Consider the following 24,694-nt stretch of genomic DNA (forward strand, 5'->3'; position numbering starts at 1 on the left):
TCGATATACATTTAAAATATTTTTTTTATTTATTTTATAACTCTTTATTGCACCTTAAAAACAATCCAAAAAAAAAACAATATTCATAATGTACAGAAAGGTAGGCTAGGCACAAAAGGCGGTCTTATCGCTAAAGCGATTTCTTCCAGACAACCTTTGGGTAGAGGAGAAAAGACAGAAGGTGGTGGATGGCGCAAGATAGAATGAATCAACATGAATAATAATAGTAATATGTCATATATATCCATAACATAACATAAATAAATATACATACATTATACATAATATAAATATAAATATAAAATTAAAAAAGTAAATTAGTAATAATACACAGTAACTAAGCAATGTGCAAATAAGAAAGAGACAATTTAGTAGAAAGGAAAGGATAGTAGAAAGACAATTTAAAGAGAGAGATAGTGTGATTTTACAGCATTTTTAAAAATAGCTAATGATTGAGCGCTACGTATGGAGGATGGTAGTGAGTTCCACAGTCGCACGGCGTACACAGCGAAAGAATTAGTGTAGAAGGAGGAAGTATGGGAAGGAGTTTTAAGACATAGGTTTGTTGCACTATACAATATCCAGATCAATACAACCTTTGTACCTTGTGTGGAATCGAACCAGCGATAGTTGAGGTGGCATACTACAATACTAGACGATAACCTCGTCAAAATTAAAATTTATCTATTAATGCAATTAGTTTCCATACAAAATATTTATATGATTGATTATGATTTTTATACGATTTATTTTTTATTAAGTTTAAATATGGATTGGTCTATTACTCGGTCCTAAAGACACCTGTAGAACTACAACCGGTATAAAAAAGGGCGACACACAAGTTTATTGTGCTCGCCCTTTTTTGAGTCAAGAATTAAAGGATATTATTAGGAGCGATGATTTTTAACTGCTCAACATAGGAAGTGTACTTTCCAAAGGAGATATTTGGTTTATACATGGGTGGGCTGGAAACACATAAGATGTGTACTATGTGTAATGGCGTCCTCTTCCATTAGATAAAATCTACAAATCTTTATAACACAGTAATTGTACATACTCGTAAGTAATACTTTTTTTTTGGCAGCATCCTGTTCGCGGACATCTGCGGCTTCACCTCTCTATCGGACCAGTGCACTGCCGAGGAACTTGTGCGCCTCCTCAACGAACTCTTCGCCAGGTTTGAATAATTTATTGTCTTACAAATTGTTTAATTACTAAGTCGCTACTAATGTTATTACCGTACGTATAAATTAAAATTTATTTGTTTATTAATAATAAAAACTAGAGTAGATTCCACTCCAGTTTTTTTTAATAATAATAACCCATTACAATTCACGTAGCACCGTCTAACAGAATATAAACTATACAAATACATAATATAAATTTATTCACAAAAAAATGCATTTCTTTATGAATAAACATATAAGAAAACATACACAATCTTGATATGAATTCAAGAAATATATATATACCAACGATCTATCTATATTTATCAAGTATGTACATGTAATCTTTAGGTTTAATTTTTTACCCTCAGTAGCGTTACCAGAAATTAATAGGAAATCGATCTTCCACCGCCTCAAGGTGTCAGCAATTGGGTCCTATTGACTACGCATGAGTGCACTAATAATATAAAAATGATTTGCTTTTAAAACTGTCACATATCTACATTATCAGTCGGTATTTTTTATTTCTCAACGCAAATTTATATTCGACAAGTCTTTGTGTATGTCTATAGCAAATTAACCGATTGTGATGCAGTTTTCTTTTTCGAAACCTGGCGTATTCGAGAGCTAAAATAATTTACGCTTTGTTTGTAAACATTAATTTTATAATCATTAATTATCTCAAAAAAGACGAAATTGTAGGAAGTGACTATTTTAAAATAAAATTCATTATGACGATAAAAAGACAATGTATTAATAGGACGATTTAGATTTAGACAAGTTTTACTGTTTTTTTCTTCAGAAATATCGTTGGAACAGTTGGAAAAGCTCTTTCGGAGATTTGTAGAAAATCTATATTTTAATTTTTTTCTGAATTCTCTGTTTACTCAATTATTTTGTTGCTATTAAAAGACAGTTTGGCAAATCTAGATCAAGGGTCTGGCCAACTTCTGTTAATCAATTTCAAACCGCAGGTTTTTGTGTAACGCCATTATATTCCTGTAAAATAAGTAGGTACATGTTATTACTCTTCCAACTCGAGATTCGCTTAATTAAGATATTAGGCTATTATCATGTTTCAATTAGTACAAGCAGCATAAAACTGTGCAAGTGCTCGGAGCACTGCTTTCTCGACTCGTGTTCTCTTGAACTTGTAATTGTATGAAGTCTAGACGATTGCAGCACAGTTTGTCTCGACCGGAAACCTTAGTAAGATCACTTAAGATCCGTACTAATTGAATAGCAAAAAAAGCTGCAATGTTATTACTAACTTCCATGAAGTAATCAAATACATTTGCAAACACAGTGACAGCCGCGGTGATGTAGCGGATTAACTCATAAATCGTTTTCATTGAAACGTGAGTTAATTACAATATTACATGAAACCAATAGTTGATTGTTCGATCACCGCGATATTATACAAATAATTGCATTCGTGAACGCCATTATTAGTACTAATCTCTGTCATTTCTACCTAGTTTTGTATCTATACAAGAATATGCATTTCAGTATTTCTCTCGGCTTAGTACCGTTATTTCTACTATTATTTAGTATTTAAAAAAGCAACTCAAAAAAATCACATACACTATTATATATAGAATCTATCTTATTATGGTATATAGAATCCTTTATCCTACTGAGTTCATAGGTAACAACTTTCCAATAGATAAATCAGGAAGACCTCTGAAACGAAGTCGCGAGTAAAAGCTAATATTTTATATATAAATCACCATGGATCCACTATTATCTGGAGCGCGATAGGTATATAGCTAAACCTGAAGGGACGTGGCAATAATTCACAATTACCCAAACATAGCGGCACGCTCAGACGCGGGCGGATTCAAAACAAGCTTATTTATCATTTTGTCTCGGGCGATGATAAAGTGGCGTGGACAAGCGGACATCTGTCAGCGTGCGGCTTTAGGACTCTTGGAATCTCATATTAGAGATGCTGACGAGTAACCAGTGGACTGTCATACTAGTCTCCATCTAATAATTATCCAGTTACTTTAAACGAGTTTAAATCAAAATTTGTATTTAGAATTGGTCTTAATTTATAACTACATACGAGTAAAAATATTCTTTATTCAAATAAACTCAATATAAGCACTTTTGGATAGTCATACTTTTTTTATTCTACCACTTATTCGGAACGCGTACTCTTCACAAAAAGATAGAAACTTGTTAACAAATTTATACAGGTATCACTGAGAATGTAAATATATGCGAATTGTATAGAGATGCTTCTTCCATCGCTGTTTGTTATATGTCGCGATAAACAGAAAAGAATTATGTGACACCATACATTAAATCATGACGTGTCGTACTACGCACTGTTGGTTTTGCCGCCGTGCCGTTTGTGTTATGAATTATGGAATTTGCGTGTGATATGACCGATGGATGAAAGCTTACTTACTACTACATCCTAACTAATATTAATATAAATTGCAAAAATTTTTATTGTATGTTTTTACCTTTTAAAGCATGAAGCTTTAAAAGTTCATTCATCAATTTAAACATTTACTATCTTATAAATGTACAAAAAGACTATATTAGATAACCAACCATAATATATTTTTATCTGTCTACCCTTCTAAATAATAAACATTTTCATAATAATAAAAACAGGGAAAACGGCTTCACAATTTCGTACAGCGACCTAACTCAATAACATATGCATACCTATTTATATAAGTACCTATTTACACTGAAACTGTCTCCTAAGGGAACCAGCGTCGAGATATATAGAAATATTGCGCACTCACTAAAAGAACTTTAATTATTCAGTACGAACATTTCCACGTGCGTACGGAATAAAAAGCGTCGTTAAAAGGAAAGGAATAAATCAAGATATATGTATGTACGTGCAGATCTCTTCAGCCGAGTTGCAGCTGCTCGTAAAGTTTCAGTGCGCTTTATTGCAACTTTTACGGTGCACGCGAACTCTCTCGGTGTGGTAATGGCGCGGTGCCTGCCGCCTGCCGTCTGCCGCGGCTCGACTTCTCATTGGCAACGTAATCACTGTTGCCATTTTAGTAGTTTCACCACTACATTTGGTAGATTTGATCCCTTCTTTTGTGTGGGTAGTACATTTTTAGTGCATATACTTAAAAAATCAACAACATAATGATGATTATTTTGGTATAGATCATATAGATATTTCACTCGATTACTTAGCGGATAATTTTAGTATTCAATGCAATTTTTATATATATAGTAACTATGTTGAATTATATAAATTATGATGAATATGGGGTAAATTATTGTTTAGTAAAATTGTCGAATAATTATTTTTCAAGCAAACTTCAAAATTTGTGCTTGTATTAGTGGTTTCATAAATATTTTTATAGGGAAAGGTGTAGTATGTGGTGGTTTTAATAGGCAGTTGATCACGATGTGTTGGTAACACTGACTGATTTTACATCTGTGCAGCTGCGTGCGCCGCCATAAACACACAATCCGATAGTTCGCAAATAGAAATCTTTTATTCATCTGCATTCGCGCGCTTAAAAATACAGCACGTTTGTTTGATCAGTTCATAAAAGCTTTTACCATCATTTACTACTGGTTAAGTGCTAAAATTTTTGCAACGAGTGTTACACCAGTTAGTCCCAGAGATCAAATTTGCATATGTAATTTCGATAACAATGCTTTAGAAGTCTAACGATTTGTTGACACACTATTTTCACTTTCCCATAATTACATCAAGAATACGACATATAATTTTGTATTCTTTATATCCGTTTGATTTTTAATGGATTAATATGGAATTATACACTACCCTTCGCTAACGTTACGGTCTGCGAGATAACTGTATAGTGTATTTATAAAAGCATGATGTAAGATCAGTTAACCCTTCATTCACTAGGAATTAATTACAATAGTTTCCAGGAAGAACTAGAGATCGACTTCTCATCGTACATTCCTAGCAATGGGCACCCCAGTGTCCGTTACAAACATTTCCCTCACCACCATCCATTTGTATCGATCAATTATCTTTCTATGTATTCAGAATAAAAATATATATATTGGTATTTTTATCAGCTATTACTATATATATTAATATATAATACTCGTATAGTACAAACTTAACTTAGTTCGGAACTAGGTATTGTATGTAATATTCATAGTTAATGATTTATTTAATACATTATTTAACTAGAATAGTTCAAGAAAAATTATTGAAAGTTTCAACTATTCTGGTTATAATTATACAATTTTAATTATTGTAATTTAAAACACAAATGTATAAGTGTAATTGCTTCAATTGTCAACATAAATATTATAACAGCTGTGAGCTACGTAATTATGAGTAAATAGGCATTTAAGTGACATTGTTATTGTGCTGATATACAACCGAAACTGCCACCTAAATCTCCAATAATCATCCTTAATTATCACATTAAAGGTTTTATTGCCTTCCCTATCTAGCTGTGGAGTTAACTGTAAAATATAGAGGTGAATTAGGCGTGAAATTGATGCTTAATTATTTTACTCAACTATAAGCGCCCATTACAAGTTAACAAGACCTGGGCTGTCTATCGCCTAGTTTTACTACATCCTGATGATAACATATAGTATCATACTTCATATGAACAGGTTATTGCTATATTTCATAGCCACAGATTCGATACATTACAGATAAAAACGTTTTTGACGATAATATATAATTGTATTGAATCTCTGTTTTTTTATACTTGTGTACTTACAAAAAATATATGGTTTTCAGTTGTCTATGCATCATACTATTTTTTTTTTATTTGTTTAGGAGCTTAGAATCACAATAGTCTGCATCATCATAGAATATAAATTCATTACATATATTACTTCTAAATGAAAGACAAATATTACTATATCTGATTTTAAACTTTTATCAAAAAATGTGTCCCGTACTTGGTCCTCGTCGCTATGACTGAGATGGTGAATGAGTGTTCTATTTATTTATTTATTTATTTATTTATATACTCATATTGCATCAGGAAAATTACATTAATAGAGTAATTAAAATAAAAGGGTACAAAAGGCGGCCTTATCGCTTATGCAATCTCTTCCAGGCAACCTTTGGGTAGAGGAGAAAAAACAAAAGGTGGCACTAGAATAGAAGAGAAAAAAAAACATAATAATAATAATGACAAACATAACATATTACATATATAAACAGTATACACCAATATTAATATTATATATATATATATATATATATACATACATACATACATACATAACAACATGCCATAAATAGATACAACACAACACAAAATAATACAAGCAGCAAGTAACTGTGATACACGTATAGGAATAATACCTACTAGTAATATAACAATGATGACGACAGAAAAGAAACATTATAAGGAAAGATAATGTGATTTGACCGAGTTCTTAAAGCTGGGTAGTGATCGTGAGCTACGTATGGAGGAAGGTAATGAGTTCCATAGTCGAACGGCATGTATAAATGGATTTGGTGTAGAATGAGAATATGTGGGAAGGGATTTTAAGACGGAGGGTTGTTGCGCTGCGTAAGCCATGATTTTGCGCCTCACCGAGAAATCAGAATCTATCTTTGAGGTAGTCAGGAGTAGCAGGATTAAAGCGAACGGCGTAAAGAAGAGAAAGAATATGCTAGTCACGGCGAAGGCTTATAGGAAGCCACTTAAGCTGTGCACGATAATGTGAGACATGGTCATATTTGCGAAGTCCAAATATAAACCTGATACAAATATTTTTAAGACGCTCAAGTTTGTTTAATTGGTCTTCGGTGAGGTCTAGGTAGCAGATGTCGGCGTAATCAAGGATAGGAAGAAGTAGTGTATGTGCAAACGAAACTTTGGTATCGACTGGCAAGAAATTGCCTAGTCTCCTGAGTGAGCCTGCGGCAGCGAAAATCTTGCGACTCACTTCGGCGATCTGAACTGTCCAAGCCTGTCTGAGCGTCCTGTCGAAGTGGATGCCCATGTTCTTAACGCTATCACTGTACTCAATGCGTACTCCGTCCAACACTATTCGAGGAAGAGTGCTCCAATTGATTTTTGGTATATACCGAGGGCTACCAGTTTTTGAGGCATTCAATGTTAGTCCAAAGTTTTTACACCAACTAGATATGAGATCTAGATCTGCAGTAATTGTAAGGATGGCAGTGTCAATGTTATGTAATGGGGCTTGCGAATAGATTTGGAGGTCGTCTGCATAAAGGTGGTAGGAGGAATGAAGCTGCATAGTAATAGAATTAATAAAAAGCGCAAAAAGAAGCGGAGATAAGACGCCACCCTGAGGAACGCCGTCAGTAATTTGACACCATGAAGAGAAGCTGTTGTCAACTCGTATACTCTGCCGTCGTCCATACAGGTAACTTTGAAACCAGTCTGTTACCATTGGAGATATGTTAATTGAACGCATACATGCCAATAGGATATCGATATCGACGGTGTTAAACGCATTACTGAAATCCAGCAATGTAAGAACAGTCAGTTGCGAATTTTCCATTCCATATCGAATATCATCGGTGATTTTAAGCAGTGCGGTATTCGTACTATGACCAGCTCGGAAGCCAGATTGGAAAGGGTTTAAGAGATGATTTTTGGAAAGGAAGTTGTTCAGTTGGTCATGAACAAGTCGTTCAAGAACTTTGGACAGGAAAGGGTATTCTAGGGTAATTTAACCTGAACTACAATTATAAATGCCAAAAAAATTTACGTCCTCGGTGTTCTAGTGGTTTAGCATACCGCCTTACGCGTTCTTATGGTCCTATGGTCGCGGGTACGATTCTTGCACGGCGCAAACATTTTTATACATGAATATATTATTGGTATCGGTCTGGGTGTTTCCTATGTTTAATATAATGTATAATATTTGTATCAGTTATCTACTACCCATAATACAAGCTTTAGCTAGCTTAATTTGGGTATATACGGTGCTGTGTGAATTATTAAAAAAAAAGGTAATATAGCCCGCTATAGGCGGTCCATTCTGTAACAACAAGAATGATCACAACTCTATTTGATTCAGATTCGACCGTCTCGCTGCTGAACACCACTGCCTGCGCATCAAGTTACTCGGCGACTGCTACTACTGCGTGTCGGGACTGCCGGAGGCGCGCGACGACCATGCCAAATGCTGCGTTGAGATGGGCCTCGATATGATTGACGCTATTGCGTGAGTACCATTTATCTATTTCACGAGTCCCGTTCACGTTTCACGAGTCACGGAGATCACAATGCGAGGTTCGATCACCTAGCAGAGACGTCAGATTGTAGATGTATCTGTCAGGCAAGAGTTGGCCTTCATAAATTTTTTTACACGTTTGTAATGATACCTGTACTTGTAGCCAGTTTCAACCGCTGAAGCAGCAGTCAACATAATTAGTGTAAAAATGTTATAAATATCATAGTTTCATCATTACAGTACGACGGTAGATATAGTGAAAAAAAATAGGATACGGACGAGAGGCCGAAAGGTCCTATATTAATAAATAATGTTGAATTTAAGATAATAATGGTATCATCAGATATATAAGAAGGTACATCCCGATATTATATTTTAGATTATTGTAGTGACTTTGTATTTATTTATTTTTTGGTCTATCGATACACGTTATATAGATCTATTTCACACTATATATTTGAAGTCTATCTCGTATATTTTTAGTACGATAATTAGTTTTAAAAAGTACATACTAAACTTGTAGTTAACGTAAACTGACACTCTTCTGCGTGGGCCCATAACCTAATTACCCACCCCCAAATTGCAACCTCTCTGCTTGTAAATTATAATCAAACTATCTTACTAATATGACATTATGAACGTGGAACTTTATAAGTATGGATGAATGTTTGTTCGTCTTTCATGTAAACACTGCTGTATGGAATTTAAGGACACTTTACAATAATATAACTTATAAACTTGTGTACTTTAGAACATATATCATGCGTGTGAAACCGGGGAAACAGCTCAACTATTATGATACATTAACTGTGCCCGCTGAATCAGTTCAACAACTTGAACAATATGAACAAGTTCTTGAACTACGTTACAATTTAAAGATTATTACACCGACTACAACAGTTAACAGGATGTTCTCAATTCCACTATCTTTTTTTCTAGCTTAAATTGTTCCAGGTGACTTGCAATATATATACGTAGTCTCTGTACTATAGTTGATTCTTTTTGAAAAATCATCATCAACTCTATTGGTGTGCATTGTGATACAGCCTTGTCCGTGAGGTGATGGCCGTAAACGTGAACATGCGCGTGGGCATCCACACCGGCCGCGTGCACTGCGTCGTGCTGGGGCTGCGCAAGTGGCAGTTCGATGTCTGGTCCAATGACGTCACCCTCGCCAATTACATGGAGAGTGGAGGCGTTGCTGGGTAAGAATAAAATCTATGAATTCTTTTAACTCCTTGTTTGTTGATGGCGTTATGAAAACTGAAATAATGGAAATTGTAGATTGATAGAGATCTGTACAAAATTCTGATCACGTGCCTCTATCTAACCTAATTTTCTTTCTAACTTACACTTAAATTGTGGAATAAATTATCTGCCTAGATTTCTCACGATACTAAAGAGTGGGGTTTTTAAAGAAGGGTATATTAAGGTTTCTTAAGGGTCGGCAACGCGCACGTGACGCATCTGCTGTCTCAGGCGTCCATTGGCTACGGTAACCGTTTACCATCAGATGGGCCGTACGATTGTTTGCCACCATCATAATATAAAAATAAATTGCCTTCAAACAGCTTGCTTGGTAATCTGTGTTCAGTTCATACAGTGAGATATAGAAGTGAAATTATAAATTGAGATAGTTCTTCGAAATGGCAAGATTGGACGGGACTTGTCTTCCATGATATCTAGGGTTGTACATAATAATACTTAAAATACAGACGCGTGCACATCACTAAGGAAACTCTTCAATGCCTCGGCGACGATTACAAGGTGGAACCCGGCATGGGAGGGCAGCGAAACGCTTACCTGAAGGATCACAACATCGAGACTTACCTCATAGTGCCGGATGACACCAGCCGAGTGGTGAGATTACAAATTTATTTAGAAATATTTTATTGCATTATCATCGTATAATCCATTGTTAAAAATGAAATAGTAACCCTTATTATTTCTTAAGGAACTATGATTTTATTCAAATATTATCGTAGTATCATCCCCATTTATACGTCATCATCCATCCTATCAGGCCCCTGGTATGTCGCGCGCGGATTCTAAATTGCGATATCAGAAAATTAACACAAGATGTTTCTTAAATTCTCATTAAGTCTAGGTTTTCATTCTATCTACTATAAATTTTGTTATATCTGAGTATATTAAAGACGATAAGCACTAAAATGAAATTCTGCTGTTACTTCCTTAAAAAAACATATTAAATATATTTTATAACTAGTATTAGAAACTCCTTAATAATGTACAATAGGCAATTATTTGGAAATAAACACTGTTATTTTTATTACCACTACAATATTTTACTTTAACAATAAGTAAGGACAATAAACCTCATATGTCATTGTCATATTAATATAAATGAAAAAGAAACGTCCCCCAGACAGCACCCGTTCACGAGTGTGACGGATGTGCCAGTCATCGTTGCACCATATTAAAGGGAACACAAGTGTCAGTTCCCACTGCGCCACTATTAAGTTTATAATTTAACACTGGCGTGATTTATTCAAGTTACTTCGATACTTCATGTAATTGATTTTCAGCACCCACTCATTGATATCATCATCATCATCCAGCCCGGAAGACGTCCACTGCTGGACATAGGCCTCCCCCAAAGATCTCCACGACGATCGGTCCTGCGCTGCTCGCATCCATTGCCTTCCAGCGACCTTGACCAGATCGTCGGTCCCCTCATTGATATACGATACGATAATACACCCGAATGGGTGCATTATCCATCATTTACTAGACTACGATACCTCGCAGGTATTGTAGTCTAGTTATTAACTATCCCAATTTAGCTATCGTCACAAAGATCGTGAGTTCCAATATGGTCGATACAAAAAGGACATTAATCAATTTACATTTATGAATGGTTCCGGTGATATTAGGCAAACTGGATGGTAGAAATAATGTTAAAAAATTTACATGCATAAATGAAAAATGTCCTCCGTTATTGGACGTATTGATAGTAATTGAAATTATCCAATAAGAACGTGACAACAGTAAGATCACACATAGGCACGTTGAATTAAATATATAAAATGCCGAAACATCGACATCTGCCATCCATTCTACCCCATCTAGTATAATAGTCGTGAAAATTAATTAGTGTAATTTATATCTAAAATTTAGACTACATAGAAACTATAACATGTCGATTTTTTTTAATACAGGATAAGAAGCCACAGCACAATTTCGCATTGAATGGGAATGTGTCGAAGGAAATGCGAGTGATGGGCCACGGCTCCCAGCACGGCAAACACTCCACCAAGTAAGTAAACATACACAGTCTCATACGTACCATCTATATATTTCACACGACACTTTTTAACTAAATTCCTCGTGCTACCATGATTTCTGATTTCATATCAGTGCATGAGAATTCCTAAGAGATATTTATAAAGTCAATTAATGTCATTTAAAGTATATATAAGAGTACATAAATTATATACACTTTAATTAATTACTAACTCTAAAATCACAGCGAGTGATATACGAGTATAACAACTGATAATGTTGATACACTCGTAAATAATTTTATGTAATGTCAGTATATTACCAATATATTCACAGAATTTCATGCTCCATTAAAATAACGAAGTATCTAATTGTTATAATTATAATATTAACCTCACATATGTCAATAATTGTATCTAATTTACAAATAATTTACTCGCACAATTGAATAATTATATTGATGTCACTATGTCAATTTAGAGTCCCTTAATATCGGCTATTATAAATCGTAATAATTGTAATATTTTTCTTTTGTAAGTTTTTGATTCCTTTTTATGAACATTATTCATGAAAACAACTCTAACACTGTACCAAAAAAAAACATCAAAGCAATTTTAAAATGTCAGTCAACTTTATTCCGTCCTATTTCTACCATAGAATAGACAATATAATTCACACGAGATCACTCGAAGAACTGAAATAAAGTTGTATAAAGAACTAAAGTAATGAGCAAAATCCAATTGTATAGATATCGACGTATAATAGAACACTTGTATGGAGCCGTAAACGTCCAATTTGGAAATGTTCAAAATGCATAGAGCCGCAAAACGTCTTTGAAACATTACTATCTACGCTGCAACGAGACTTACATGTATTTCTCAAAGCAAATCAAATCATTTATTTGCCAAATTCAATGCTTATAGGTATATACAGTATTAAATATAATGTCTAGTGTATTCAGCCTTACTCTGATGGTTCTATTAAGCATGTAGATGAAACTGAACAAAAACAGCAGTATAATTCTAATTATGGATCGCAACAATTTCCTCCAACACGCTCAATGCAGACGAGGGGGAGGGTACCGTATCCTTAACTTTTGAACTTCACACGTCACTCGGTTCTTGGATGAACATTATTATTGTTGCAAACTTAATGTGCTGTTAAACATAATCTTGTAGAAAATAATTATCAAATTAGAATCTAAATTGTTTCTCTGTTATTATATAAAAGATATTGTAAAACTAACAAATATCAAATGTAGTAAATAAAAAATGTTATGTATATATAAGTAACTCCTTGTGATCGATTTAACAACTAAATATTTGTATCGTAACTTTTATATCGTTGTAAAATATGTTAGTTAATCAGACTCGAACAGCATTAAATAATTTATTTATTTTATTATTATATTATTCACGTAGATATATGAAATATAATTATGATAATTCTTTTTTGAGTTTATTAGCATTGTTGAACTAGTGCTAGTTTGTTAGTGTTGTATACACACATTTCAACTTAAAATTATTTAAAAGAGCAACACCCAAGTTTCTTGCACATTCTTCTTGTGGATGACACAGCTTTCCAAATGAGCGGTATATTAAAAAAAATGTGATGACTATTCAAAAGTGCTTCAATATAAGTTTATTTGAGTAAATGATTTCTATTCTATCATCATTAAATAGTATAGAACAAAGTCGCTGTCGCTGTCTGTCCCTATCTATGCTTACATCTTTAAAACTACGCAACGGATTTTGAAGCGGTTTTTTTAATAGATAGAGTTATTCTAGAGGAAGGTTTATCTTATATATAAAATTCTCGTGTCACAGTTTTCGTTCCCATATTCCTCCGAAACGGCTTGACCGATTCTCATGAAATTTTGTGAGCATATTGAGTAGGTCTGAGAATCGGCCAACATCTATTTTTCATCCCTTAAATGTTAGGGGTAGTCCACCCCTAATTTTTTTTTTTATTTTAAGGCATAACAACATTTGCCGGGACAGCTAGTATATATATACATATAGAAGGACGAGTAGGTTTCAATTAAAAAAAATTGAGACAATAAAATCCCCACGTTACCATTCTATAGCATATTATCAGAGGGCGACATAATTACAGACATGACGGATGTACAAGTACCCACCTATACATCTCTACGAGCTCAACTTACAAAGAAAAATAAACTTTTTTAATTGAAATTGTTTCAGCTAACAAGATTTAAGTAATCAGTACAGACGAAGGTTCTGGCGTGTCTTTTCTTAATTATCGTCGTTATCTACTTTTAATTTCACTCGTAGGTTAATGTTAATGAAATATTATAAAGATACATCAAATTATACATTAATAATTTACATATATAAATATTAATTTATTGTTTATCTCTCATGATGATTTATATTTTATATTTCGTCATGCATGATCGCCTCGACCAATTTCGCTACTTTTTTTTGTAATTGTTATGGTCAAGAGAAAGTTGTTATAAAAGAATATTATGGTAATAATAAATAAGAATAATAAGGTGGATTTTTTTAAATTATTGTACCTATTTAAATTCAATATTCACTAAAAATAAATATAATAATGAATATACAATGAAACATGTACATTTTATCAAAATATTATATTGAACAAATTTACTTAATTCTTTATTTGTTACGTATGAACTATTTTTTAGACGATAACATAAAAATATTACTAACTAATATATATATACTAAGATTAATAAAGAAGTAATCATATAGAAAATGATAATACTTGTCTGACTTATATATTTATATAACAATCGCAACACATTTGGTAATCATAATATTCTTAACGTATTACATGTTCTGTAAATGTATACATAGTATATAATTTTTAACATTATTATGACTGTATTCAGAATCGATGCTACCAACGAGAACAAGAAACCAGAGGATGAGGTAAACGACTATCTGATGAAGGCAATCGACGCGCGCTCCATTGACCGCCTGCGCTCCGAACACTGCCGCCCCTTCACACTCACCTTCAGGGATGAAGTCCTCGAGAAGAAGGTAAGTGATCATTGATAATATGTGGCAGTCGAGTCCGTACATTTATTAGAACTAACTGACAAGTCAATAAACTCCTCACCACAAAAGAAATACATATTTTTACTCATATTGTAAATATGTAAAAATACATTCGAGAAGTCTTCCGTTATTCTATTTTTTCATTTGAAAGAAGTTAATATTTTTAGATAATAAATAAACATATTACTAATTTTCCTTATACTCCTATATTAGTAATAAATCCTAAACAAGTAAAAAATACTAAACAAGGAAATCAAAGCGATAATGATAACAAACATTCGGTTAAATAATTAAACTTAGTTCTAATATAATATATTCTATTTTGACTAACTAGATATTATTCCTGGCGCCCGGTAATAAAAAAAATGACTCAACAAGGCGCAATCGCGTATATACCCTTTCTTAAATCCGCTCAATATGAGTTAATATTAATTGAGATAAGTAACTGTATTATTGAAGAAGTTTTCAATCTACCCAACAGTGTTCCTACCAAGCTATGTTGCATAGAATATTTATTACAAAATCGAGAATATTCCCAGTTATCAACTCGCCATCGTCGTAACATAGCTCGGGAAAAGTCTGATTCGAACATATCTAATACATTTCACATCGTAACCATACTCTGATCGAGTTCTAAATAGCTTTATTAAACAGATGTGGGCTTTATTGAAATAAATTGGACGTGAAGTGCAATTGATCATTGCTCATTTATTTGTTATTATTGAATCAACAGCTACTTTCACAATGTTGTGTCAATAATATACAAAGAAGAAAATTGACAAAGAAATTTAAAATTTCACTATGTTTGTGCAAAGCATCCAGTCCATCTAGCAGCATATTTTTTTTTTTATTAAATATGAAGTTATACATAGTACGACTATAATTTATGATTGCAATAATTTAATTTGTTAGAGCCTATATATCTGAAATAAATATTTGAGTTGGACTAATAAGTCATTTAAAGTAACTGGTTCAACGCGCAAGTAGTTAATCACATTTCAAATCAAAGGATACTGCGTTTACACGTGTAAGTCGTATTTGAACCGTAAGCCAGGCTACGAATGGATTAAGGTGAGATTTACCTGATGCCGATGTGAGCTCGCCACGCTGACAAATATCTAAGTACAAACAAGTCAGTCTACATTAAGCCTGAGTATACAAGACTATGGGTAATTTTATGTCTAAGGAAGTGTACTCCAAAGAATATGCAATGTACTTGATGGAATATATATAAATATATATAACACATGTTACCTGAAAGAATATTGCAGAGCACGTTGAATAATATTCATTATAATACTCAAATAATGTTTCCCATTTTAATGTAGAAGTAATAAAATAAAAGTATTCATTATATTAAATACTTATGATTACAGAATGATGTATTCATAAATGTTTACGTTTACTATTTATAGAAATATTATTCACAAAAAATATAGAGTAAAAAAATAACCGTATACAATGAAGATGGCTATAAATAATAAATGGCTGTTTTATTCTATAAAAACAAAGATGAAAAAGAAAGAAGTTGAGTGTGGTTTATGTAGATTATAGCGTGTAATCAATTACTTATTATAATGACTTTGTGATAACACTTCTTACTGCGCGCCGCCTTTTGGCAGATAATAAATGCAAATTCCAATCAGAGGATCTTGTTAAAAAAATGGAGCTATCTTTCTTTGTCTTAATTCTTATAAATCGTTCAGTCAGCACGGAACATTTTACTAAATTGGCGACCCTCCGCTTGTCGTAACCTTTTTACCTTTTCCGATCGTTTTCCTGCAATGTAATACACGACAGCGTTCAGTTAAAAATATGTATTGTGACATTTCACGTAATCATTTGCTACTTACGTAACATTTTGTGTATTCTACAAATAAGCTCGTAATTTATTTGTATAAATATATATCGTTCAAATATTTTTACACTTCTTATATTTTTACATTTATTATTATTTTATTACCGTTAATGACAAATAATGTAAATTAATTATGAGTAATATTATATGATAGTATGAATAACTTCTTGCTATAATTAAACAGCATAGTTTCCTATGCTCATATATGTTTGTTCCTTTAATCTACAAAATAATGTAATAGTTCCAAGTTCCCAGCAATAAATACATTTGGTTTCATTTCCAGACGTTCAGTGTCCATTCTAAATTAATTCGACGACAAGCGACATTCCTCCTCTACGATGTAATTAAAACTACCTATTCATTGGATAAGGGTATTGCTTGCCATCTTGGTAATAATTTAACAATATCGCTTTATTCAGTTTAATATTAACTCTCAGAATCGTTAAGAGGAGTGTTCAATTAAATCTAGTTACTTTCGCAGCGCAATCGTGGTTAAATTAACGATTCTTTATATACTTTTTCAAAGTATTCCAAATCTGCAAATGCAGAGTCTAAATATATTATACTGTTTAACAGGTTTTAAAATTGTGTTTTTTTTTTTAATATTATTACAGTCAAAAATACAAATGTTTTCTCTTATAATACCGGTTTAGTCTTTGTTACGCCATTAATTCACCGCTTACGATCAGATTATTTTATCGAGATTGTTTACTTATTTACATTAGGTTCCAACATCTAAAATTTTTATGAATACTAAATTTGATTTGTTTTGGAACAAAAACCTTGACCAAAATCTTTAACTATGTCCATTGAATTTGATATATCGTTTTCTATATAAGTTAAGTCATGATGCATAGCATATAGGGCCATATTTTTCCATTGATCTAACATCCGAGCCTGCTATAAGAAAATGTCACAAGGATCAACTTATAACTTTACTTATCAATCAATCTAAAAGGAATCGTCTGAACTACTAAGTAATTCAAGACTATCACGAAATCATACTGTGACTTGAGTATATATTTTGTCATACTCTCTTATAATCATGGATACGTGACAGACGATGACTGATATATTTACCATCTATGTCGTGATCAAATCACTATTGATTATATCTTGAAGTTGTTGACAATACTTAATGTAATACCATTAAATTAATGAATAGCAACTCTTTAACCATATATGTATTTAAAGCTATATCACCATGTACAACAGTTAAATATTAGCCAATAATAATCTAAACAAAACATCATTCAAATGTAATGGAACCAATGGACTTAATTTGTCAAGTGAGCTCGTTGCTATTATTGAGACAGACCCTTAATTGATCTCGAGCTATCCTTACAATTGATATAAACTAACAATCATGTTGTCTGACCAGCAGAGTTTACTTACCTATATTATATGACCACTACAAACTACTAAATAATACTGTGACTTTACCAGAGTGAAATCCTTTTTATTAGATATGGTATACTTACATTTTTAAAGGTAAACTCATCTCTTTACTATACTATATGAGCGTAGGTTCTGCTTCAAGTATAAAATAAAATCTCTTTCTGTCTGGATCATTACACTATATTATATCTATGCATATTATGCGATAGTGTATCTGTCCATCTGAAGACTGTATCTTTTAACGACTGAACGGCGGAACAGATCTTAATAAAATATAGAGTTAGGTCATCTTTTAACTTAAAAAATAATCTAAGATAGGGTGAAGTAGAAGATGAAAGTATGTGCAAAGAAATCCTGGGTAAGAGCTAGTAATAACTAGAAAAACTGTAATAGTATAGTACAAATACAAATAGTTTTTTTCACAACCCAACATGCAATACACAAAGTGCATTTTTTTCGAATTATTCTAATGCGGTTGACTGCAGCTGGCCTTTAGCTGTAAAGGCCAGCTCACCGGTCGATAGGGGGCAATTGCAGGTGACACTTCAAACCCACGAACGGACTCATACAGACTAAGGACAGGCAAACTCCCGCCTGACGGATACTAATTTAGTCTGAGGTCCCTGCTAGGGGCGAGCGGGGTCGCCGGTGTGGCAGTGATTGATTACGCGGTACGGTATGGTTGAGGTCATCGTCTTCGCCGGCGAGGACTGTGTCGTGTGTGTGTAAAACTTGGTAGAGATAGAACGGATGGACCCGTACGAAGATTAACGGCCATTATGGGGTTGTCGGGGCCAATAAGGAAGTGCATGAATCTTATCCGTTTATATAAACCTGATTAAATTAATATGGTACGTGTTAACGGTGCTCCGCAGTACACGTCTGAGCGCGACCGCATGCTGAAGGTGTACTTCATCTGCTCCGTCCTGGTTTACTTCGCCGTGCTCATCGTTCAACTACTGGCCTTCGATATGTAAGAGACTTTTATTTCTCTATATCTTGTCTATTTATGTAGTCCAGCATTTTAGAGACACCGCCTTACTTTTTATATTCAGAAAACGAGATTTATATTCAGAAAATACCCAGACCAATACAAGCAATTATTTTAATAGTCTGTTTGTTTTTTGTGTGATTTATGTAATGTACATACATGTAGCCGACTGTAAACAAGACCTAAAAAGAGACTACTAAAAATATAAATGAAAGTACATATATAACAAATATGTAAATAGTAGATTTAGATATATAAACTAATTACTTAACTATTTCTATATTGAGTATACACATTATTTGTTTATAGGTTGCATTCATAAGATATATCTGGTTATATGCGTATCTACTCATAATAATAATATTATAAACGCGAAAGTTTGTGAGTATGGATGTTTACTCTTTCATGCAAAATCTATTGAACGGATTTTGATGAAACTTTACAATAATATAGCTTATGCATCAGAATAACACATAGGCTATATTTTTATTGAAATTTAAAGCGGGTGAAACCGCGGGCACAGCTAGTATATTAATAAAACTGATCCCAGCGCTTGCAACAGACGGCGACATATTTCTTTAGTCATCATTTCCCTCACGCCACAGGCGACCGTGTCCAATATCTACACGCTATACACGCGTAGTCGATGCGGACAGCAGCAATGAATTTAATTCGTTCACATTACCAAATATTTCACCAAAATGGAGTTTAAGTATTTCTATCAGTAAGTGTATAATATCTGCTTATTTTAGAACTATAGTGCTGTGTGAAATGTCCCCGTTTATTATTATTGTATTCTTCGGCATCATCATTACACTAAGCATAGAACTACTTTGTAAATATCTCATCTTGGTTTCTGTCTATCTATTTTATGGACACCGTGTATTTGCCGAATTTATGCTTGACCATGTCCCCTTTATGTGCCGACTGCATTTGCATATTTCCATTTATCAATGTTCGTCTTTTTGTTTACAGTACTGTCCTGGGATATGTCTCGATTGCAGCGTGTGCCCTGATCCTAATCTCAGCCACTTACATCATCATCTGTATTAGTTTCAAGGTACTTTTTTACTATTATATTAATTAATGGAAGAATTCATAAGGTCCAGCAGTATTGATCTGATGTCATATTTTTGTACGATGAAAGCCTTTTTGTAGCAGTGATGTGAACTCCACGTATGAAATTCTTATCTTGAACCCTGTATGCACCACCTAACCGTTCTTCTGACTGTACCGGATACAAAGTGTAAAACGAAAGGCAATATTAAGTTGCAGGACAGCCATATACCAACACCATAACTACACATTAACGGTGTGGTAGAACATGGGTCTTTATATCAGATCTTATTATTATGTTTATTTGGTACAGGAATTTTATCATGTACTGCATTCGGGAGACGTTAATAATTATTTCGATTTAGCAGGCTTCTGCCGTTACTTCTACCTTATCTTGGCTTTTACAAATTTAATTAAGGAGTATTTATACCGATATACCAATAATTAAGTAACATACTTTTGTATTTTAGCAAATGTGTATTACTTAATTGACGGGCGCCCGTTCATCCGTATCAATTAGAGAGGACGCGGTGGCTTTATCTGATCCATTATTTTCTAATGCCCATTATTTTTTCAAAATATATGTAACATGCAGGTGGTAAAAAGTGACCTTGGCAACGCATGGAGAACGATTAAAAAAAATCAATTCAAAATAATATTATATAACCTTGGACCGCCCAAAGTGCGTTACTTAAAACGAACTAAGTTTGGTCGTGCATTGTATGTTTATTAATAATTTGTTTGGTTTCAGCACACGCTCCCCTGCCTGCGTCGGTTCTCTGAGCGGGTGCATAACAACCGCACTCTTGCGCAGACATTGTCGTTCTTGGTGGTCTCCGCTATCGTCATACAAATTCAAGTTATTATGGTTGGTAACTTATACATGTAATATTTTACAGAAACTATCTTCTATCACTATAATCTATTAAAAACGATTATTATATTAATTTTACGGGAACGACAATATTGAAAATGTGTGCAGATTATTAGCAAGTTATAATTGTTTTTTTTATTATCATAGGTTCAGAGCTTAGACAAGGAGATCGTTCTCAAGCAACCAGTGCAGGGCAAAGATGACAACACACAATGCCCATACGACGCCAACGAGGTATGCTATATCTGCAAAAGACATTTTCATCGGACTACATTCCTCATAATGACCATAATTTTAATAGCAGCTATATATGTATATATAGTTTTAAGAGATTGAATTATAGAACTGTATTACTTATTGCCACGATGTTTTGGTCTCTTACTAAATAATGGTGTCTTACTAAATAATGTACGTGACAAGCAGCATTTCGTATACAAATATTTGAAAATGAAATCATAATTAATTAAATTTAAAATTATGTCGTATTTATTTTCATTAAAAATATTATAATACTACAATAACAATATTCCACCAATGTCAGTCAAAACTAAAACTACGCAAACTCACGGGTTTGACATATGAACTTTGAATTTGTGTGTGTGTGTGTGCAATAAAAATATTTATAATACACGACCGTAATAATAGCACAAGTGGTATTTTTTTTTCATTATTAGAAAGGAACCTAATAGACCAGCTTGCAATATCAGTATATTGCAAGCTGCTGTTCCTACCAATTGACGATATTTTTATCTTCTATAAAGGGTTCAAATATTGTAAATGTAGGGGGTGCCCAAATACTCTATGCTGTCATTTCTGAAGATCAAATGGTTTTTCTGGCTGAATTTACACTGACAAATGACACCAGTAAATTCAGTGGTATTACCCAACCTTCTTAGCAGATAGGTTATAATAGAGCTATTCTTCTCAAGACTATACAGGGTGTTAACATATTACTATATTGCCCACAGCACTACCTGCAACTGACGTTAACCGTGATGTTCCTGTGTGCGGTCCACCAGATCCTCATCACCATGGTGAAGACATTCCTATTGCTAGTCATCTCTGCCACCTATGTCGCCATCACCACATATGAACACCTCTATAATAACAACTATTTCGTGGACTTCCAGTAAGTAAACACTTCTAAGTATTCAAGTTTAATCGAATCTTCCGTTTGGAACAAAAAAGTCAAGTTCATATTGTTTATTCTCCAACAATAGACAAATGGTTTGAATATTTGGCGTTGTTTGCCCACAAAGTTGCTGTATTTTTCCAACACTTTTTGTACAACTTCATTATCATTGTCCTTCATATATTTGTAGGTGGAATTGGAATTCCTTTTTACAACTAATAAAACTTGTACAAATTTTAGCTTCAAAATGGAACACACTTAGCGAGACACTCATACTCACGCATAGGTAATGAGTTCGACTGTCTCACGATGTATGTGTGAATTTTAATATTGTTTACAGATACAAATGCGGACTGGACTGGAACCAACAGTGGATGAACATCGTGATCGTCCTGGGCGCTACTATTGCATTGATTTTGCATTCGCAACAAACGGAGAGCACCTACCGTCTCGACTTCATCTGGAAACTGCAGGCCAACAGTAAGTCTTGTAGATTTAATTAAATATACCTACGTTGAATCATTTAATTTATTGATATATGTATTTTATATCCAAGATTTAATATCGAATAATGACGTAATGTAAGGAAACAGAAATATAATGAAAGGCTATTATTTTACTTTAACAAATGTACTATGGCCTGCGTTCAATTTATATTTTTAGTATTTTTTGTATATTTTATAGTCACACTGTTAATGCTTTAGTACCTACTAATCATATAGAGAATATAGTTTATTTACACCACAAATAAAAATCAAAAAGTCACATCAGTCAATCAAAAAACTGAGCCGTGATGCACAACAATTACTCTTAATGCTATATCATTAAAAGGCAAATTTAAACTATTATTTTTTTATTTCTTGATAAACCGTAATATATTTTTCTAGACGAGAAGGAAGAGATGGAACACTTGGAGGCGTACAACCGCAAGCTGCTGGCTAATATTCTGCCCGAACATGTCGCCCAACACTTCCTAGGCAGCGACAAGAATATTGACGTATGTCGTCTCCATACTTATATTGTTATAATTACTGTACATTAATTTGTTTATGGTGTCTTAATTTGTTGATGATTTTAATAGTAGGGTAGCCTATTTTATATGATATGGTGATTTGTTCTTCTTATAAACCGTCATCGTTAACTGGTTACATTTTTCTAACTTCAACCACTTTTATTACTGTTGACGTTCCGTTATATTTTCTGAAGCTTGGTAATTGTATATTATAATAGTACTCTACAACTGTACAGGAGCTATACCACGAGCAGTGCGAGTCAGTGTGCGTGTTGTTCGCATCCATCCCTAACTTCTCGGAGTTCTACGTGGAGTTGGAGGGAAACAACGAGGGTGTTGAATGCCTGAGGCTGCTAAACGAAATCATCGCAGACTTCGATGAGATACTCGCGGAGGATCAGTTCAAGTACATCGAGAAGATCAAGAGCACCGGCGCCACTTACATGGCTGCCTCCGGTTAGTTTTGACTAACTAACTTCAATGATATGTTGATCCCATATATAAATTGTTTCTTACTTTGTCTGTTGTTACTTATGTGATCAGGCCTCACAGCAGCCACCCGTGACCTCCGTGGTTACCGCCACGTGACCGCAATGGCGGATTACGCCCTCCGATTACGCGAGCAGCTGCAGTACGTCAACGAGCACTCATTCAACAGCTTTCGCATCCGCATCGGTAAGTATTCATCCCACTATCAACCACCATCAAGTCTTGCGTAGGACAGTGCGTACTGAGCTCGACGCTCTGCCAGGCGACCGTTGTTCATAGCGACTGTTTTCCCAATAATTAAATATAACGTAGATAAAATGAGTATAGAATGGTTAGGTATGAAGAAACTATTGTGAACAGGCATCAACATCGGACCGGTGGTGGCCGGCGTGATCGGTGCCCGCAAGCCACAGTATGACATCTGGGGCAATGCCGTCAACGTCGCCTCGCGTATGGACTCCACGGGTCTCCTAGATCATATCCAGGTATATATTTAAACTTTAGCGTTTAGATCAACATATAATTTGTTAGGTCTCAATATGAACAACATAATGGTAATTAAAGTGATCACCTCTCTGGACGTTTCCAATAGATAATTCTAGAGAGGAGACTGAATATTTTCTTTATCATTAAGTAATTTGTGTTAAGACTTTCCAACCTATTTTAAAGATTTTGTTTAATTTAATTTTTAAATTTATTTCCTTGAAAGTGATTTGATAAATCAATAATTTTGATGATCAAACCACTATCAAGATTTAAAGGATTTTATTTCGTGTATGATGTAGTTATAAGGATGTAATCTGTCTTTTTCATATTCATATTTTTATCATTGAAGATTGAGACAATTACAGTTAATCATAATCATTAATGACTTTATAATGCAATTGTAATGAAAATTTACATATTTTAATCATCATATATTGGACTTTCCGTACTGCACAACTAAGTATCGCTTCGCGATTGTGGTACCACATTTAATTTAGGATTTCGAGTAATTAAATAATTATTATGCTCACGCGAGTTTCTGTCTATACCTGTGGATAACGCGTCATTAGTCAGAACACTTGTACTATTCAGTATCTTAATTTCCTGAATAGGTATTTATATGAAACATTTTGGCTGTGCCTACTGTCTCAAGAATTGATGATTGTGGCTACAGGTATTTGGTGGAATTTAAACTATATTATTTAACAAACAAGTGTCTCTTAATAACCACTGTTAGTAAAATGAACTATTTTACTTCTACACTGGTTAATAAGAGCCACTTTTA

The 24,694-nt window shown here is 33.7% G+C and overlaps 1 protein-coding gene across 1 annotated transcript in view; it reads left to right on the forward strand.

Moving 5' to 3' along the window:
- Positions 1 to 24,694, forward strand: part of LOC131849101 (adenylate cyclase type 6) — a 186,432-nt gene that overhangs the window by 160,010 nt on the left and 1,728 nt on the right. The window contains exons 11-26 of the mRNA XM_059199091.1: positions 1,085 to 1,177; positions 8,169 to 8,315; positions 9,371 to 9,529; positions 10,040 to 10,184; positions 11,504 to 11,601; positions 14,446 to 14,596; positions 18,746 to 18,843; positions 19,837 to 19,921; positions 20,669 to 20,785; positions 20,939 to 21,025; positions 21,760 to 21,920; positions 22,264 to 22,403; positions 22,811 to 22,920; positions 23,172 to 23,391; positions 23,479 to 23,610; positions 23,785 to 23,909. Coding sequence (XP_059055074.1) covers positions 1,085 to 1,177; positions 8,169 to 8,315; positions 9,371 to 9,529; positions 10,040 to 10,184; positions 11,504 to 11,601; positions 14,446 to 14,596; positions 18,746 to 18,843; positions 19,837 to 19,921; positions 20,669 to 20,785; positions 20,939 to 21,025; positions 21,760 to 21,920; positions 22,264 to 22,403; positions 22,811 to 22,920; positions 23,172 to 23,391; positions 23,479 to 23,610; positions 23,785 to 23,909 — 2,068 coding nt within the window. The remainder of the gene's footprint in view (positions 1 to 1,084; positions 1,178 to 8,168; positions 8,316 to 9,370; positions 9,530 to 10,039; positions 10,185 to 11,503; positions 11,602 to 14,445; positions 14,597 to 18,745; positions 18,844 to 19,836; positions 19,922 to 20,668; positions 20,786 to 20,938; positions 21,026 to 21,759; positions 21,921 to 22,263; positions 22,404 to 22,810; positions 22,921 to 23,171; positions 23,392 to 23,478; positions 23,611 to 23,784; positions 23,910 to 24,694) is intronic.

The sequence above is a fragment of the Achroia grisella genome, unplaced genomic scaffold (assembly GCF_030625045.1).
Source record: "Achroia grisella isolate CSIRO2021 unplaced genomic scaffold, CSIRO_AGI_Agris_v1 utg640, whole genome shotgun sequence".
Taxonomy (NCBI): domain Eukaryota; kingdom Metazoa; phylum Arthropoda; class Insecta; order Lepidoptera; family Pyralidae; genus Achroia; species Achroia grisella.